Raw genomic sequence first — 16,051 nt, 5'->3', positions numbered from 1 at the left:
TTGATTGTATTATTTGTGTCCCCCCCACCCCGTTTGGGCTTTATTTTTTGATTTTTTTTATGTATTCTTGATGCTATTCAGCAAATCCCATTCTGTAATCTGTTTCTTCACTGTTAATTTTCCCTTTGCTATCCAAACACTTTCCAATATTATGCATTCTTGGCTGTTAATTCCTGTAATTTTATCCTTAGTTGTTAGAATCCTCTTCAGAAAGTCCTTGGTTGTTCCTATGTTTGAGGTGTTTGGTCTGTGTTCCCATCTAGCGGTTTCAGATTTTCAGGGCTCATATTAAGGTCTTTAATCCATTCCAAGTTGATTTTTGTATAAAGTGAGAGATGTGGATCTAGGTTCCTTCTTATTGTGTAAATATCAAATTTTCACAGCACTATCTGGAGAAGGGGCTGCCTTTTCTCCAATGTATGTTTTTGACACTTTTGTCAAGAATTAGCTGGAAATATCTATGTGAGTTTAGTTCTGGGCCATCAATTCTATTGATCTTTCTGTCTGTTTTAGTGCCAGTACCACACTGTGGTTCTGCAGTAGAATTTGAAAGCAAGTGCTTGGGATTCATTGTACTTTCATATGAAGTTTAGGATTGCTTTCTATTTCTGTGAACGGTGTTCTTGGAATTTTAGTGGTGAATGGGTTGAATCTGTCAGTCACCTTCAGCAGAACACTCCCTTTTACAGTGTGAACATGGGAGGTCTCATACCTTCTAGTGTCATCTACAATGTCTTTTCTTCAGTGCTTTAAATTTTTCATTGAATAAGCCTCCTTAGGTTTATTCCTATGTGATTTTTGAAACAATTATGGATGGGATTGTTTTCCTGTTTCCCCCGCCCCTGGCATGTTTGTCATGAGTATATAGAAAAGCTACTCATTTTTGCATCTTGATTTATGCCCTGCAGCTTTGTCCCATGTATTTTCCAGACCTAAGAGTTTTCCAGTGGATTTTCATGGGTCTTTTAAGTGTAAGAGTATATCATCCACATATAGGGCTACTTTGATGCTTCCTTTCCTATTTGTTTCCTTTTTATTTGTTTCTCTTACTCTGGCTAAGGCTTCAGTACTAAGATCTACCTACTTCTCCAGTGTTATCTGCCAACATGACTGTCTCATAGACCTTTTGTTTAGTGTCACCTTGTACTTAGTGTCCCTAAAAGCTTAGAATTCCCTGGCATATATGTATATGTATATGTATGTATGTATGTGGCATAGATAGTATTTTTGAAGTGGCTGAAAGTGGAAAAACTAATTTCAATTGAGTAAGAGTAGAGAGAAAACACCCTTGTCTTACTCCAGAGAACATACTCTCTATTTCTCCTTTAATATAACATGAGATGTAGTTGAGTTGTATACAGCCTTTTGTCTCTTTCAATCTTTGGGGCTTTTGACACTTTGTCCATTAACAATTTCCCCCATTAATCCTCTGCACTCTCCTGCCACTATCCATGCTTATCTACTTCCACCTCCACTCTGAAATGTTCAGGACCTGGGATGTCATTTCCAGAATGCTTAGGAACATCATTCATACCACTTCTATTGAGTAAAGGATATCTATATAGTGGGGTAAACAGATAAGAGACCTTCATTATTTATGCTACTAATATTAATCTCTCTCATTTGATAAGACCTTTTCCATTGACTAGAAAGTTATACTAGTAATAAAGACAGTGAAGTTTTAGAGAAAAGGTAGCCAGGTATAATTTGTGATTCAATGTTCCTCAAATTAGATAAATGGGAATACCCTAAGTACACAGTATAGGACTTATTGTTTTCTAACATCTCTGTTAGAGCTTTTGGTAGAAATTCTTTAATTCATCCAAAAAATAAAGAGATCTTTGTAGCACAATTCAAGGATATGTCCCACCTTAAGAGGATTTTCAGAGTTCAAGATTTAAATTTGGTATCATCTGATACCCTTGAGAATGGTCACCTTTAATATTAAACATCATGGTTTGTCTCCATGAAGAATTGTACCTATAGAGTCTACTTGAGACTTACCACATGATGTCTGTCATCCTGGCTTCACCAGACTGTTGACTTCACAAAGATGCTCACACTTCACACAGTGAGGCTGAAGGGATTCTCTCCATATGTTGAGTTGTGCTATAGGAAAACAACACAGAGCTGAGGGAAACAGCCTATGAACAAGTATGAACAGGGCAGCTCTCTGTCTCAGAGAGTCAAGGGTCTTACTGCAAACACACCTGAGAAATGCCCCATGGAAAGAAGTGTGAGGGCTCTGCTTCTTAGATAAAAAGCTTGAACATCCCATTTTCTTTCAGTGATTTTGACAAGATGCCATAGAAACCTTGAGGTGACAATTTCTGAAACTGAACACATCATCTCTGGGAGTTACACACTTCTCTATTTTCCTGTTCCCCAGGCAGGCACCTAACTCATTTCCAACATTTATCTCTTTAATTCCACCTCATAAATATTCCTTCTGTTGTACGCTGCACATGTTAACTTAGATTTGACCTCCATTACTAAGAGGTAAAAATGACTGTTATTACGGGTTCCCACTTTGTGTCCCTGTGTTCCCTTTCATTTGCCTCCAACCCAGTGTCCTACAGTACAGGGTTATGCGTGTAAAACCCTGCACCGCTTAAGGTTCCCAGATAAAATTTGAACTCTTCCAGGTCTACCCGCTTCTCCAGTTTCATCTACCAACATGTCTATTTCGTAGACCTTTTGTAGCAATGGGAGGAGAAGGGGCTCTGGAGAGGGGCACAGTAGGACACAAGCATTATGAAGTGGGAAACAGGAAAAAGCAAAGAATTGAACATGCTGGCTGTCCTCCCTCATCTACTTCCCTTATTCAAACTGGATCCTCAACTGTGTGCTGGCCCCAGGATACCACTCAGTCTTAGCAATTAATGTGGGCCTGTTGGCTGCTAAACTCTTGTGTATAATTTCATTTGTCCTCAGTTATTATCCAGACTGTGAGCATATCACCCTCTCTCAAAGATATTCTTTCCTCTTAGTTCTGAGGTTCATCACTACTATTTTTTGATGATGCAATCATCATCCTGGTTAATGTTCTTCTACCTTTTTGCGCCCTAATCCTCTCTTGGGAGACTTTCATAGAGACTTAGCCTGCATTCTGCTTAGCAATCTTACCTTCCCAGGCCTGCAAGCCTGGTGCATGTCCCTGTTTGTCCTTAGTGTAGGCCATGCACAGAACTCAGCAGACTCCTTGAAAGATGAAATGTACATAGTCCTTCTCTGCTCCTATTGAGAAAGCCTGATCTGAAAACGCTGTGTGCTATTTCATAAGGAATTCCTGTTGGTATCCTCATTACTCTGTAAAATGTTCCATTCCTACATAAACTTTAAGGTTTGCTCTGTTTTAAAGTTCACTGTTTAAAATGTTTCTGGACTTGTGAAATGACTCAGTGGTTCAGAGCACCTGCTGCTCTTTCAGAGGGTCTGAGCTTTCAACTGCTTATAACTCCAGCTCCAGAGGACCTGACAGTCTCTTCTGGCCTTTGTGAGCACCCGCACACAAGTGTACACACACACATACACACACACACACACACACACACACACACACACACACACACACACACACACTTCTTTTTTAAAAAAGAAAGGTAGCGTCTTTCATATATATTTATATATAAAATCCTTTTTTAAAGAAGAAAGGTAGGCCAGGCAGTGGTGGCGCACGCCTTTAATCCCAGCACTCAGGAGGCAGAGGCAGGTGGATCTTTGTGAGTTCGAGGCCAGCCTGGTCTGCAGAGCGAGATCCAGGAAAGGCGCAAAGCTACACAGAGAAACCCTGTCTCAAAAAACCAAAAAAAAAAAAAAAAAAAAAAAAAAAAAAGAAGAAGAAGAAGAAGAAAGGTAGTATCTTTCATCAGTAATAACATTTTATGGACAACTGACCCAGACATGACCTCAGACCATCCTGAATCCTGTTCACAAGGGATGTTCTCTCTCTCTCTCTCTCTCTCTCCCTCTCTCTCTCTCTCTCTCTCTCTGTCTCTGGGGAATGTGTGTACGCACTCTCAAGCATACACTGTGGTTGAACTTACAGCCTCACATGCTACAGAAGTACTCCTGTTTTGATCTGCATACCTAGTGCTCCCGGGCACATTTCTGCTGTCTTAGACCTCATTTGGTACCTTCTAGTTAACCAATATCTTCCCAGTCATCGTATCACTGTGATTCCTTTAATACCCACTGTACCCACTATCACCTTACTCAGCCTTGACCACTCTGTCTTTATCAGGTGAGTTTAATCTTCAACCGAGTTTCCAAAACCTTCACCAAATATCACCACCCACAGTTCTGCAGGAGAACCTTCATTCCTGGCAATTTCTCATTACTCATGATTTACAAAGTAGTCGTGTGTTAAACTGAGCCCTATTTTTATTGGCACATGCTGAGGTCATATGTGAATGCCATCCGATGAGGTTCATGTTCTTTGAATTCTCAGCATGCCCTCAACAATTTCTAATTTCTTACCATCTAATAGGAAGAGTGTCCTTCACTCTTGTTCAATATGCGGCCTTTCTTTAAGATCCATCTTTTTCTTATTGATTAATAATATTTGTACATCTTTATGGGATATAATATGATGATTTGGTAAAAGAATACAATGTATAATAACCAGATCAGAGTAATAAGCTCCTCCATCTCTTCACTTGTTAATTATCTTTAAGTGTTATACATTTTGTATCCTTTGTTAATTTTTTTTTGAGAATTTCACACATGGCTACTGTATTTTATATCATTTCCACTTCTCCGTTTCCTCCCTCCAACTTCTGTCATATCCCTAACCCCTCTCAAATTCATGACCTCATCGTCTTTGATTATACTAAGTACATATAGATGTACATATAATTAATACAGTCTGGAGTCCCTGTAGTAGTACCATAGGTGTATGTGTTTGGAGCTTACTGCTTGGGAATGGATAACCTATCAGACAGCTTACCCTAAAGGAGGCTGATTCTCCCTCTCTGAGCAGCTCTTACTTACCTGTAGCTCTTGATCTAGGAGTAGGGCTTTGTGAGACTTCCCTCCTTCACGTTGGCATGTGAACTGGTATGGTCATTGTGCAGGTCTTATTTAGGCCGCCATATTGTTGTGATTTTATACGTGTAACTTCCATGCCAAATAGAGAACTATCTCAGTGCAGATCTCTGATCCTCTGACTCCTATAATCCCTCTGCTCCCTCCTCCATGATGTTCCCTGAGCCTTAGGTAGAAAGTTGTGTTGGAGATGTATTGATTCAGGCTGGGTGCCCCACAATCACTTGCTCTCTACATTTTGACCAGGTGTCAGTTTCATAATCATCTCCATCCTGCTACAAGAAGAAGCTGGTTTGATGAGGGATGAGAAGTACACTCATCTATAAATATAAGGATAACGTCTAGACTGTAGTTGGGAATTAACTGGTTTAGGATAATGGCAGTAATAGGCTTTCCTCTAAGATCTATGGCTTTATCAGCTAAGGGTTGTTAGGTGAGTTTACAGTACCTGGCATGAATTCCCTCCTATTGAGCAGGCCTTAAGTTCAATTAGACTCCTGTTGGTTACTCCCAAGATATAAGTGCCACTGTTGCACCTATTGGAATACCTCGCTATGCTGGTCATTATTGTGGCTCCTAGGCTGTACAGCTGGGTAAAACTAATGATCATTTTTCTTCCTTGGCAGCTTGCATAGCACTGTCAGATATTATAAAAGCTAGTCTTAAGGAAGAAAGCTTCTAAGTTAGTTCTCTCTCAATTCCTCTAAGTCCTGTGTCCAAAGCATGTGGTGTCTTCAGAAATACGGTCTTATCTTCAAGCTCTGAGAGAACCAAGGGCAAAGGCAATAGTCTATATCATTGTAGAAGTCTCTTTGACTCCTGAACAACAAATCAAAGGGGAGGGGGTGTTAGATAATCTGTTGCTCTTAAAGGGAGCATTATCACCCGTATTCAATATGTGTAATATATATACACCTGTATATATTATACATGTATTTTTTAAGTAAACATAAAGTATCTTCCTATGGCTTTCCAAACAAACATCCTCTATGTTATGTACTCCCACCATGTCACCCTTCCTCCCGCTTCCCAGTTCAATCCTTTGCTTTTTCCTGTTTCCCACTTCATAATGCTTGTGTCCTGCTGTGCCCCTCTCTAGAGCCCCTTCTCCTCCCATTGGGTGAACAGCTCCACCCCATCACACACTCCCTGCTGTTATCTGCTGCCTCACCACAGGCCAAAGCAACAAAGTCAAGAGACCATTGGCTGAAACACCACCACCATGGGCCAAAATACATCTTTCCTACTGTTAATTTATTTTCTCATGTGTCTACACAGCAACATGATTTTGTTTTTTGTTTGTTTGTAACTTAAGAAGACTTGGTTTGTGGCCCTAACACATAATCTTAGGGAATTTTCAGCATGGTAATAAGAAAAATGCATAGTTTGCTCTTGTTGCATAGAATGTTCTCACATGTCTTTTAGGTGCATTCACTCTGTAGTATGGCTCAACTCAAGTATTTCTTTGTTTCCTGTCTGGATGATTGAGAAAATTTGGTATTGAAGACCCCAACCTACCCAACCTATTATTGTATTGTAGGCTGTTATTTATCCCTTCAGGTGGTCCTGTGGTGGGCACATATATATTTATAATTGTTATGTCCTCTGCTGAGTTGTTTTATTAATGTATGGTGACATTTTTGTCTGTCTGCGCTTTTTATTTAGATTTTTCTTTATCTGGTGTATTATAGTCCCACTTTGGTTTTGGTTTCCATTTGTGTGCCATGTATTTTTTCCAACCTTTCATATTGAATCTATAACCAGTGGCATGAGAATTTTTTTGGATGTTTTGGACAGCATATAGCAGATCTTGATTTTTGGTTTTATTTTGTTATTGTTGTTTGATCTGTTTGACCAGTCTGTGTCTTCCAATTGAGGATGTTCATCCCTCTACCCTCAGCATTGGTGATGATCGTGAACTCTCCCTCTCGTTTTGTTAATTGCTTCCTGCTTGTCATGTGTATCCTTTGTTTGGGTTTCCTTCTTGTTACCTACCCTGGTGATTGGTAGCTTTCTGAGATGCTGATGTTTAGTTCCATTTCTCTTTTATGTAAGTGTTCTTCTGGTGAGTCTATGTATCTGTGTGTTTTCATGAAGGTGGCTACCATTCTTTTGTTTCTAGTATTCCTTTGAGCATATCTTGTTAGGCTGGTCTCATAGTGATGAATTCTGTGATTTTTCCCTAACAGAATTCATTACTGGGTGCTTGGCTGGCAGGGTTTTTTTTGGGGGAGGGGGGTCTATTGTGTATTTTCTTTCAGGAGTTTTGTTATGTCATCCATCCTTTTCTAGCCTGTAAGGTTTTGTCTAAGAAACCTGTTGTAAATCTAACGGGAATTCCCTTACATGTGACAGGAAGCTTTTTACTAGCTGTTTTTTGTATCTTTATTTATTCTGTACTTTTCCCATCCTGTCTAGGGCTGTTTTGGTGAAGCGATTGTTTGTTTGTTGTTTGTGTTTGTGTTACATCTACTTGGGTCCATCGAGTTTCTTGTAGCTGAATGTCTGTACCACTTTGAAATTCAGGCATATTTTTGCTGTTGCTTCATGAAGTAGATTTCTAGTGCCCCTTTCCTTCTGGAATTTCTACTTTCTCACTTCTTCATGTCACCTGTCTTCATTTCACCTTGTGAAAGTCCCTTAGCATAATTACTTGGCATTCTTTTCGTGGATTTCCTTCAAATTGGGATTATTTCTGGAGGGAGGGGTCATGCTTCTTTGTTTCTTATATCCATATACTGATGCCTGTGCAGCTGGTGAAAGAGCTTCTAATTTCATAAAATAGTTTGTATGGAAAAGTATTTTGTTTTGTTTACATTGAATGTGTGGTGCCAGTTGGGTAGGTCTTGACTTTGTTATGGGTGTGCTCCAAAGAGTCACCTGTGTGTGATTTGTTTGGCTATGGTGATATCAGCAATGTCTGTCAGGTCTCAGTGGTCTAGATTACAGTGATTAATGACTTTGCAGTTCATAGAGGTTTCTAAAGGTGTGTGTTCTCAGGCATCACAGCATATAACACTTATGGCACTGGGCCCTGTGATGGCAGCTGCCACAATCTTGATGATACAAGATGTTGATTGGACTGTCCTAGAATAAATACAAGTGACACCAAGGATGTAAGAAAAATAGTCCCTGAGCCACAAAACATGAAGGAGACCCTCCCTGGGCCCTTAGGCCCAGGCATCTCCTACATTCAGCCTAAGGAAACAACTCTCACAGTTTTTTAGTTACTGGATGGGAAAGGACCTTCCCTGTTTCCCATTGGATGAGCACAGTGATAGTGGGGTACACGGCACTGGTGACCACAGCTTCCTGGTGTACTTGTGAGTTGTTCTTGGGCTTGTAGTAAGTACTGCAGCCATTCTTCTGCAGCTCTGGAACCTGGATGGTCTTCTGTAGGTCCCAAGAGACAAGCGCAGATGATGCCAGGGCTCTGGCATCAGTATCTATGGCATTGGTGCTCACGGTGCTGTTATCCACGTTCCTGATGGTATATGATGTGGAGGAGACCATCCCCGGGGCCTATGGGTCCCGTTAGAGCACTGGCATCTGTGGTTCTATAGCTATAGGAAATGGATGAAGAGACAAGTGTGGTCGATGCAGGGACTGTCCACACTTGTAACTGCAATCCCAAGGAGGAGACCTCCCGAAGTTCTGTGGGACTTTGTCCTGGGGCTCTGGCAGGCTACTAGTCCTAAAGCTGTAGGGTTCTCCAAGGGCTGCCAGATACCCTGTGAAAAAACACGTCTCAAGGTTTTTAAGGTAAAATGGCATCTAGCAGTTACTTTTAATTGCTTGGCATCTGGACATTGGGAGGGTCTGTGTTCCTTCTTTGGGGCGGCAGCTAGACAGCCCACAAGCTGGTCTTAATCCTTTCTTAGGACCAAGGAATTCGGAAGTTGCCCCACTTTTCTGATGGGGTTGCTGGTACTTTACCATTTGCCTTTTCCTTGCTAAGCAGAGTGACCCTACCTCCCAGCCAGGGACCTACTGTTAAAGCTGCTGTTTGCTCCAGTCTCTAGGGTGCCCTTCTGACTCTCTATGGGATGTGGGAGTCCAGCAATCTTCCTTGCTGATTGCCAGCATTCTCCTGCAACCACTCACCTCGAGATACAGTGTTCTCTTTGTTGCCCTAGTACTTACCTGTGGCAAGGTTGAGTACAAAGGGCGTGTATTCAACCATGCTGAATCTCCCTCAAGTGGAGGGAGCTACCTTCCAGTTAGCAACTTCCTTCCGACAAGATTCAACTTCCCTAGTGATTGTACATATGTGCAGGCTATTAAATTTCTATTACATCACTTTCTATTTCAAGTCATAAATCAATACTGGGAGGATATGAGTTAAATATTCGTCTCTATCTTTAACTTTTAGAAGACCATAAAAATAATCCCAGACAGCCCAGTCTCAACATATCACGTGTGTACAGCTCTTGTTCAATTCCCCATTGTTTAGTGTTATATATATATATATATATTCTCCAGGCTTTGGCTTACCTGCCTTCCCCTCTTGTGTGTAAGAATTCATTCCTGCTCAACTTAAAAACTCCACCTACAGCTGTACCCCCACTTCTTAAGCCCATCCCGTTGCCTGTATTCACTCACGTTAATCAATTAGTCTTGTGCAAGCTTTGACACCTCCCCCCCCCCAAATTTCATGTTTAGAATAAAATATATTAACCATATTAATGTGGCTATGGTCAAATACAGCCTAAATGAATAGAGGTGTTTGGTTTATTTGATTTTTCAGTTGCCAGAAATCTAAGAGTTTATGTTAAATTTGCTACTCTTAGAGACTATCTTGGTTGTGTGGGAGTGGTTAGGAGCCTATTATTGAACAAATAATTAAGGATTTTGTCTGTACTTCTGAGAGGAAGCAAAGGCCTGTTTTATAGAGTTTAAGAACTGGGTGGGGTTTTTATTAAAATGCATGGGATCTGCATAAACAGCTACATGGCTTTTGTGTTTCTACTTTATAGGAAATCAATGTGTTGACAGTTGCACTGGTTAACCAAGACCGGGAGAACAATACTGAAAAAAGAAGCCCAGGCTTAAAATCTGAGAAGGAGGCCCTGCTGATAGGTAAGCAGTCTCTTTTCATTGTCGATGTACAGAAGTCATTCCCAGAGAACCAACGTGGGCAGTAGATCAGTAATTCGCTTCCACCGTGTTGATAATCTAAACAGCAGAGCCCCCCAATCAGAGGTCAGACTTATTTCATCAAGATTTCACAATGTGCATTTCAAATGAGTGTCATACAGACTGGCAGAGGTTCCTCTCGTTGAGAACTGGGAACATTAGGTAGCTGTCTGACAGAAAACAGGGTTCAAGAAAATAGGTTCATCTGCATCTCATGTGTCATAAGTCTGAATTTTCAAATTTAAAAAGAAGTCCAGTTGGTTCTTGTCCAGAAGTTCATAAGCCAAGCCAGGCTTTTAAGCAGTTTTGACTCTGGAGATGAGCCTCTCAGCCCCTTAGCAGAGACTCCATCCCAACGACAGCCCCAAGGCCAGACCCGTAATGCAGATTATTAATCGCTGTGTCCAGAGTAACGATGTTAGGATAATCCGTCTAAACCAGACTCCCATGTCCATCTGGATTCATTTAGCCAAAATGAACAAGAAAAGCTGGCTCCTAACAGAGAGAGAGAGAGAGAGAGAGAGAGAGAGAGAGAGAGAGAGAGAGAGAGAGAGAGAGAGAAAGAGAGAGAAAGTTATTATTTACCTACAATGTCCACTTGCCCCAAAAGATACCACCACACCGGTTTTTCTTTGTCTGGACTGAGACAAAACTCTTATTTCTTAAATCTTTATCCAATTGATCCAGGCAGAGTGCTTACTCTTCCAGGAAAATGTTCTTGGGGGTGGTGTGTTGGTAATGTGCTTGGGACCCCACCTTACAATCCCCTCCCAACCCAAGAAGAGAGGACGGTCCTTCACCTGTGGCACACAACCTTGGTCCAGGCTGCACCTTGGCAGAGACCACAGTATGGCGTTCCAGGTTCAGCCTGGCTCCTCTGCAGAGTGCTTGGCTAATGGTGAGGATTGAGGCCACAGTACACACGAGGCAAACTCTTCTCCCCCAGGTCATTATCTGGCAGAAGCAACAGCCTCTAAATATTGCATCAGCTCACACCTTAAAATGACAGGTTCACTGGGGCCTGCAGAAGCCGGCACAGGAGAAATTAAATTCAAAAGATAGTCCAAACTTCATCCATCACATATAGATTTTTCAACTACGAGGTTATTGAATATGACATCAACTTAGAGATACTCCAAGGAAAACCAATTATTTTTTTTCTCTCTGATGATATACAGCTGTAATAATATGCTGTGCACATGTCTCAAAAGACATGCTGATGTGCTGTCGGTTCCAGAAACCCAAAATGAGCCCATGTGTAGTTACTAACTGGCTGCTTCTTCCCTCAGAAAATATTTCCAGTTCTGACAACTGTTTGTTTTATTCTGTATAACTAAGATATGATTATTGACCCCACAATGCTCTGGGTCTATAACAAAACTCATAATGATCTATAGAAAATTTTCTAGAAGTGTGAATAATGCTGACCACTTACAAGGTTTTAAAATTTCAAACAGGCCACCACTTTAATTTCCTTTTCACTGGAGATTGCCTCCTATTTTATTTTACATTCTCCTTGGAGAATATATTTTATTTATGATGACTTATAAATAGTTCTGTATATAAAATATACATATAGCATAAAATATGTGTATAGACTATAAATGTTTATATCTATACATTTTAGTCAATTTTCACAAAATTTTAAATATATGCTTAATTATTATACATTCTAAATTATTCATAATTATGTGTATATATGTGTATATACATGTGTGCGAGTACCCAGGAAGCCAGAGGAGTTAGATGCCTCGGACACTGGAGTTAGAGGCAGCTGTGACTCCCTGATATGGATGCTTGGGATCAAATTTAGGTCCTCTGTAATACATAATATCATAGCTTCAATTAAAGTGTGTGTGTGTGTGTGTGTGTGTGTGTGTGTGTGTGTGTTTGGTTTTGGTTTTTTTTGGTTTTTTGAGACAAGGTTTCTGTGTGTGGTTTTGGTGCCTGTCCTGGATCTCGCTCTGTAGACCAGGCTGGCCTCGAATTCACAGAGATCTGCCTGCCTCTGCCTCCTGAGTGCTGGGATTAAAGGATGTGTGCCACTGCTGCCCAGCGTGTGTGTGTGTGTGTGTGTGTGTGTGTAATTTTAAGCAACCATAAAATAATATAATCCCCTATGGATTTTTCAACACCTAAATGTGAGCTGCAGCCCTCTTCAGTTAACCCTAGTCTTGCCTGCTTATTCCAAACTCATGACCCTTGACTGCCCAAGGGCTGTGCGTAGACTTACTAAGACTTGGTATAATAGGCTCCTCCACATCTCCCACTTGGAAGTTACTGTCTCAAAGAAGCCTGAGTGTGACCCCTCAGTGTAAAATAGCTCTGCACCAAACCCGAGGGCACTCTGTGGTCTGTCGCTGGTTTTCTCTTTGTTATGTTATGTTTCCTTTAGTCTTAGTATTTGTGTCTACCATCTATGGTGGTCATCTAGACCGGAAATCCACACAAATGGCCCTTTTTCTGACTTGCCCCTGATGTGCCCAGCACCTTCATGTCATATTGCCGCAAAGTGCTTAATGTAAAACACCAGAACTGTGTGGTGGTGAGGAGAAGCTAGTCCTATTTGGTTAATCCAAAGGCTTGGGTAGTGAGGATCAAAACAAGGCTAAAATAGATGGTCCTGATGGAATGCTTTTATGTAGCCTGTTAGAATGGGCCTTCCAAATGGGATCTGCTGCTCCTAACACAGAGCTGGTTTGCATTTTCTCAAGTAGCTTTCAGGGCTCTGAGACATGTAAAACGCCCCAGTAGGACAACATCTGCTCCTTTTATCCCACTTAGATTGTGGGCTTACAAATGAGTTCTGCACTACCAGGAACACATTCTTAAACAGGGAGGGTGCTGCTGCTGCTGCTGCTGACAGAAATGGGCAGGGCAACAGAGCCCACCTGCTCAGCTCAGCCTCCGCCTCAGTTCCCCGTGTCCCTGTTACCAAGCAGAGTGCCAGAAATGAGTGTCCATTTGGAGACATGTCAGCACTTTTCATTAACTTTGGAGTTAATGAAAGCCCCTCCCCCCCTTTTTTTTAAAGAAACTTTTTATTTTGCTTTATTCTTGGGAATTTCAAATATGTACATATACAATGAAATATGATCATATCTATACCACCCATTTTTCACTTTTAACTCCCCCCATACTAACTTCATGTCTATTTTTTAGATGGGTTTTGTTTTGTTTTGCATGTGTGTGTACCTTTCTAAGTTCATCCAGTTTGTGCTGCATATAAATGTGGGGGTGTGGGACCACCCACTGGAGCATGAGAAACCTACCGATCATCGCCTCAACTGATACCTACTACTCAGAGCTCCGCAGTAAGGGGCGGGGCCTGGCAATCACCTGCCCCATCTCTGCCAGGGTTTGGGCTGGCACCTAAACAAACATTCACACCCCTAGTCGTGGGCTGCTCTCAGTCTTGGTCAGGGGAGCTTCTTGTCACAGTGAGCAACAGTCAGTGGAGGAGATGCATAACTGATGGGAGCGCTGGGAGTGAGAGATGGAGTTCTAGGCCTAAGTGGGACATCTGCCACAAGGCTCAGGAATACTGTAGAAGGGGGCACACTGTGGGGTGGGGGGAAGAGCCAGAGGATGGGGAGGAGTACCGTGAAATGCATCTTGTAGACATGGCATGGCTATCGTGTGCATGAATTCACAACAGCTTTGGTTACCTGCACACCACCTGCCCAGCTGTCTATTCCAAGGAGCAGCCCAGTTCCTTTCAGGAAGCAATAGAGACTTCATTTACGAAGCTGCCCCCAATTGAATCTGATTTTTAAGATAAGAAAATTGAGCATACAGAACATAGAAACTGCATTTTCTCAAGTGGTCACTTAAAGATGTTAAAATCACCACAGTCACCTATGATGGCCCCTATTATGCCATAAAACTATAGCTCGGAGAAAGGTAGGTCTGCATAGACTCGGAATAAAAGGCGGGCTCTCTGTGTCTCAGAACACTGATACTTCCGACTGACGGAGATGTAACGTTCCTGCCATCCTCATGCAAGCTTCATCTGAACAATCCTCCAAAGACAGTCATCAAGAGTACTCGTCTAGACTCTTCAATTCTCTATCCTTAGCCTAAGGATAAGCGGGGAACTTGCCTTTGAAATCTGCCTGCCACTCATCCGTGAGCATCCCATGTATCACAGAGGACAAACACCATCCCTAATCAGTTCAAGGCCCCTGCACATGTAGGATGACCTCTTGCCCTGAGTGCATTTTAGGCAGGTGACCCTTGACTCACGAGTACTGGTTCTCACAGTACAGAGTGTGGGAGATGTAATACACCTTAAACCTGATAAAAGACGTTAAAGTGTCCATCTGCGCCCGACCTTTTCACCAAGCAGTACATGGTCTGCGGAACTGACTCCCTCTCTATTTTGCTCTTGGACCCGGGAGCAGCGGGGGTGGGAAGGTCGTGCTTTTCAGTTGGGTCCTGACACTAATATCCAGCCATTAGCCGGTACAACCCTGATGGTTGGTCCTGTGATGGAAAGGTTTTCTGCCAGAGCGCCCATTCCCAGACCTTTGCAAATGATCTTGTACGTTACAGCTGAGAAAGGAGAGCACCAGGCTCCCTTCCCCCAGCAGCCACGGCCAGCGAAGCCGCGCGGCGGCAAGAGGTAGACGGAGAACGTGTCGGAATGTGGAGTACACGCTTTTCATAACCAGCAACTGTAATTATCAAGGACACTTGAGGCAGCATGAGCTGACACAGCTGTCTGGGCCGTTTTCAGACCACAAAGTCCATGGAGAGAAAAGAGATCGTTTAACCCTCCCCAAACTACAATTTCAGATTGGTAAATCAACTTGGTAGTTGAACTGCTTCCAGGGTGCCTCTGTTCAGAAACACCTCTATTCATCTGTGCCTCATCCCAGAGTCCAGCCATGCTAACCACTGTCGTTCCCATCCCGTGAGACAGTGTAGTCTCTCTGCCCGGTCACCATCCTGTCTGCAGAATGTGCTGTTACTGGACGCTGGTTGAGAGGTGTTGGAAACGGCCAGACTGTGACTCAGCCTCACGAAAGTCCGGGAGGTTAGATGGCATTTGTTAACCGAGCCTTCCCACTCTCCTCCAAATAACTTCTGATGTTTGTCTTTTTCAATTCAGGCATCATATCAACGTTTCTTCATGTCCACCCTTTCGGAGCCAATATAGAGTATCTGTGGTCATACATGCAGCAGCTGGACTCGAAGGTAAGTTCTTTCTTTGACTGAACTTTCAGTGTTGGAACTTAGCAGGTTGCTTGCGGCGGGTGGACGCTGTATGATCTGCATTACTATAGAGCCATATTTCAGGACCTCCCCGAGGACCCAGGGTTTGGCAGACAGTTGTCATCTCCTTGCTTTTGTCTTTATATAAAGAAAAATCAGTTATTTAAAGTGACAGTGACTTGTCACTGTCAACAGATACCAACGTGCTTTGAAAAGCTTGTGGGAGATTTGAAATTACAGATTGGCCTGAAAGTTTCTGAGACAAGGGGGAAGGCATTGTGAGAGTGACTAATGAGGCAAGTTCCTTAGGCCATGTTCACACGAGATTCCATGTTAGAGACTTCACATGGAGGGACCATCACTGTCGATAGCTTAAAGATCAGATATGATGCTCAATAAAATGCTATCAATAGCTGTTTTTAACATTATTCTAAGTGTTTAAAAAATAAAAAATAAAAAAATGGCTGCTGAGTTATTCTCAGCTGAGCCCCTTATGGGTCACACTCAGAATCAGATGTCATCATTGCCATTTTTCTAAAGTTCAGCTTTCTCGTCTGAAAATTAGCAGTGTTTTTGACAAATGCAAAGAGACAGGAAAACAGGTGCAGTGTCTGTGTTAAGGTGAACAGTTGAGAGGGGCTGCTGTTGCTAA

General features: G+C 42.1%; 1 protein-coding gene across 6 annotated transcripts in view; it reads left to right on the top strand.

Annotated features, from left to right (window-relative positions):
• Positions 1 to 16,051, top strand: part of Enox1 (ecto-NOX disulfide-thiol exchanger 1) — a 562,201-nt gene that overhangs the window by 532,432 nt on the left and 13,718 nt on the right. For all 6 annotated transcript variants that reach the window (XM_052732691.1, XM_052732690.1, XM_052732689.1 and 3 more), the window contains 2 exons: positions 10,023 to 10,125; positions 15,296 to 15,381. In XM_052732691.1, coding sequence (XP_052588651.1) covers positions 10,023 to 10,125; positions 15,296 to 15,381 — 189 coding nt within the window. The remainder of the gene's footprint in view (positions 1 to 10,022; positions 10,126 to 15,295; positions 15,382 to 16,051) is intronic.

Source organism: Peromyscus californicus, unplaced genomic scaffold, assembly GCF_007827085.1.
Source record: "Peromyscus californicus insignis strain IS unplaced genomic scaffold, ASM782708v3 Scaffold_12__1_contigs__length_115047231, whole genome shotgun sequence".
Lineage (NCBI taxonomy): Eukaryota > Metazoa > Chordata > Mammalia > Rodentia > Cricetidae > Peromyscus > Peromyscus californicus.
This window is presented reverse-complemented; position numbering and strand designations above follow the sequence as displayed.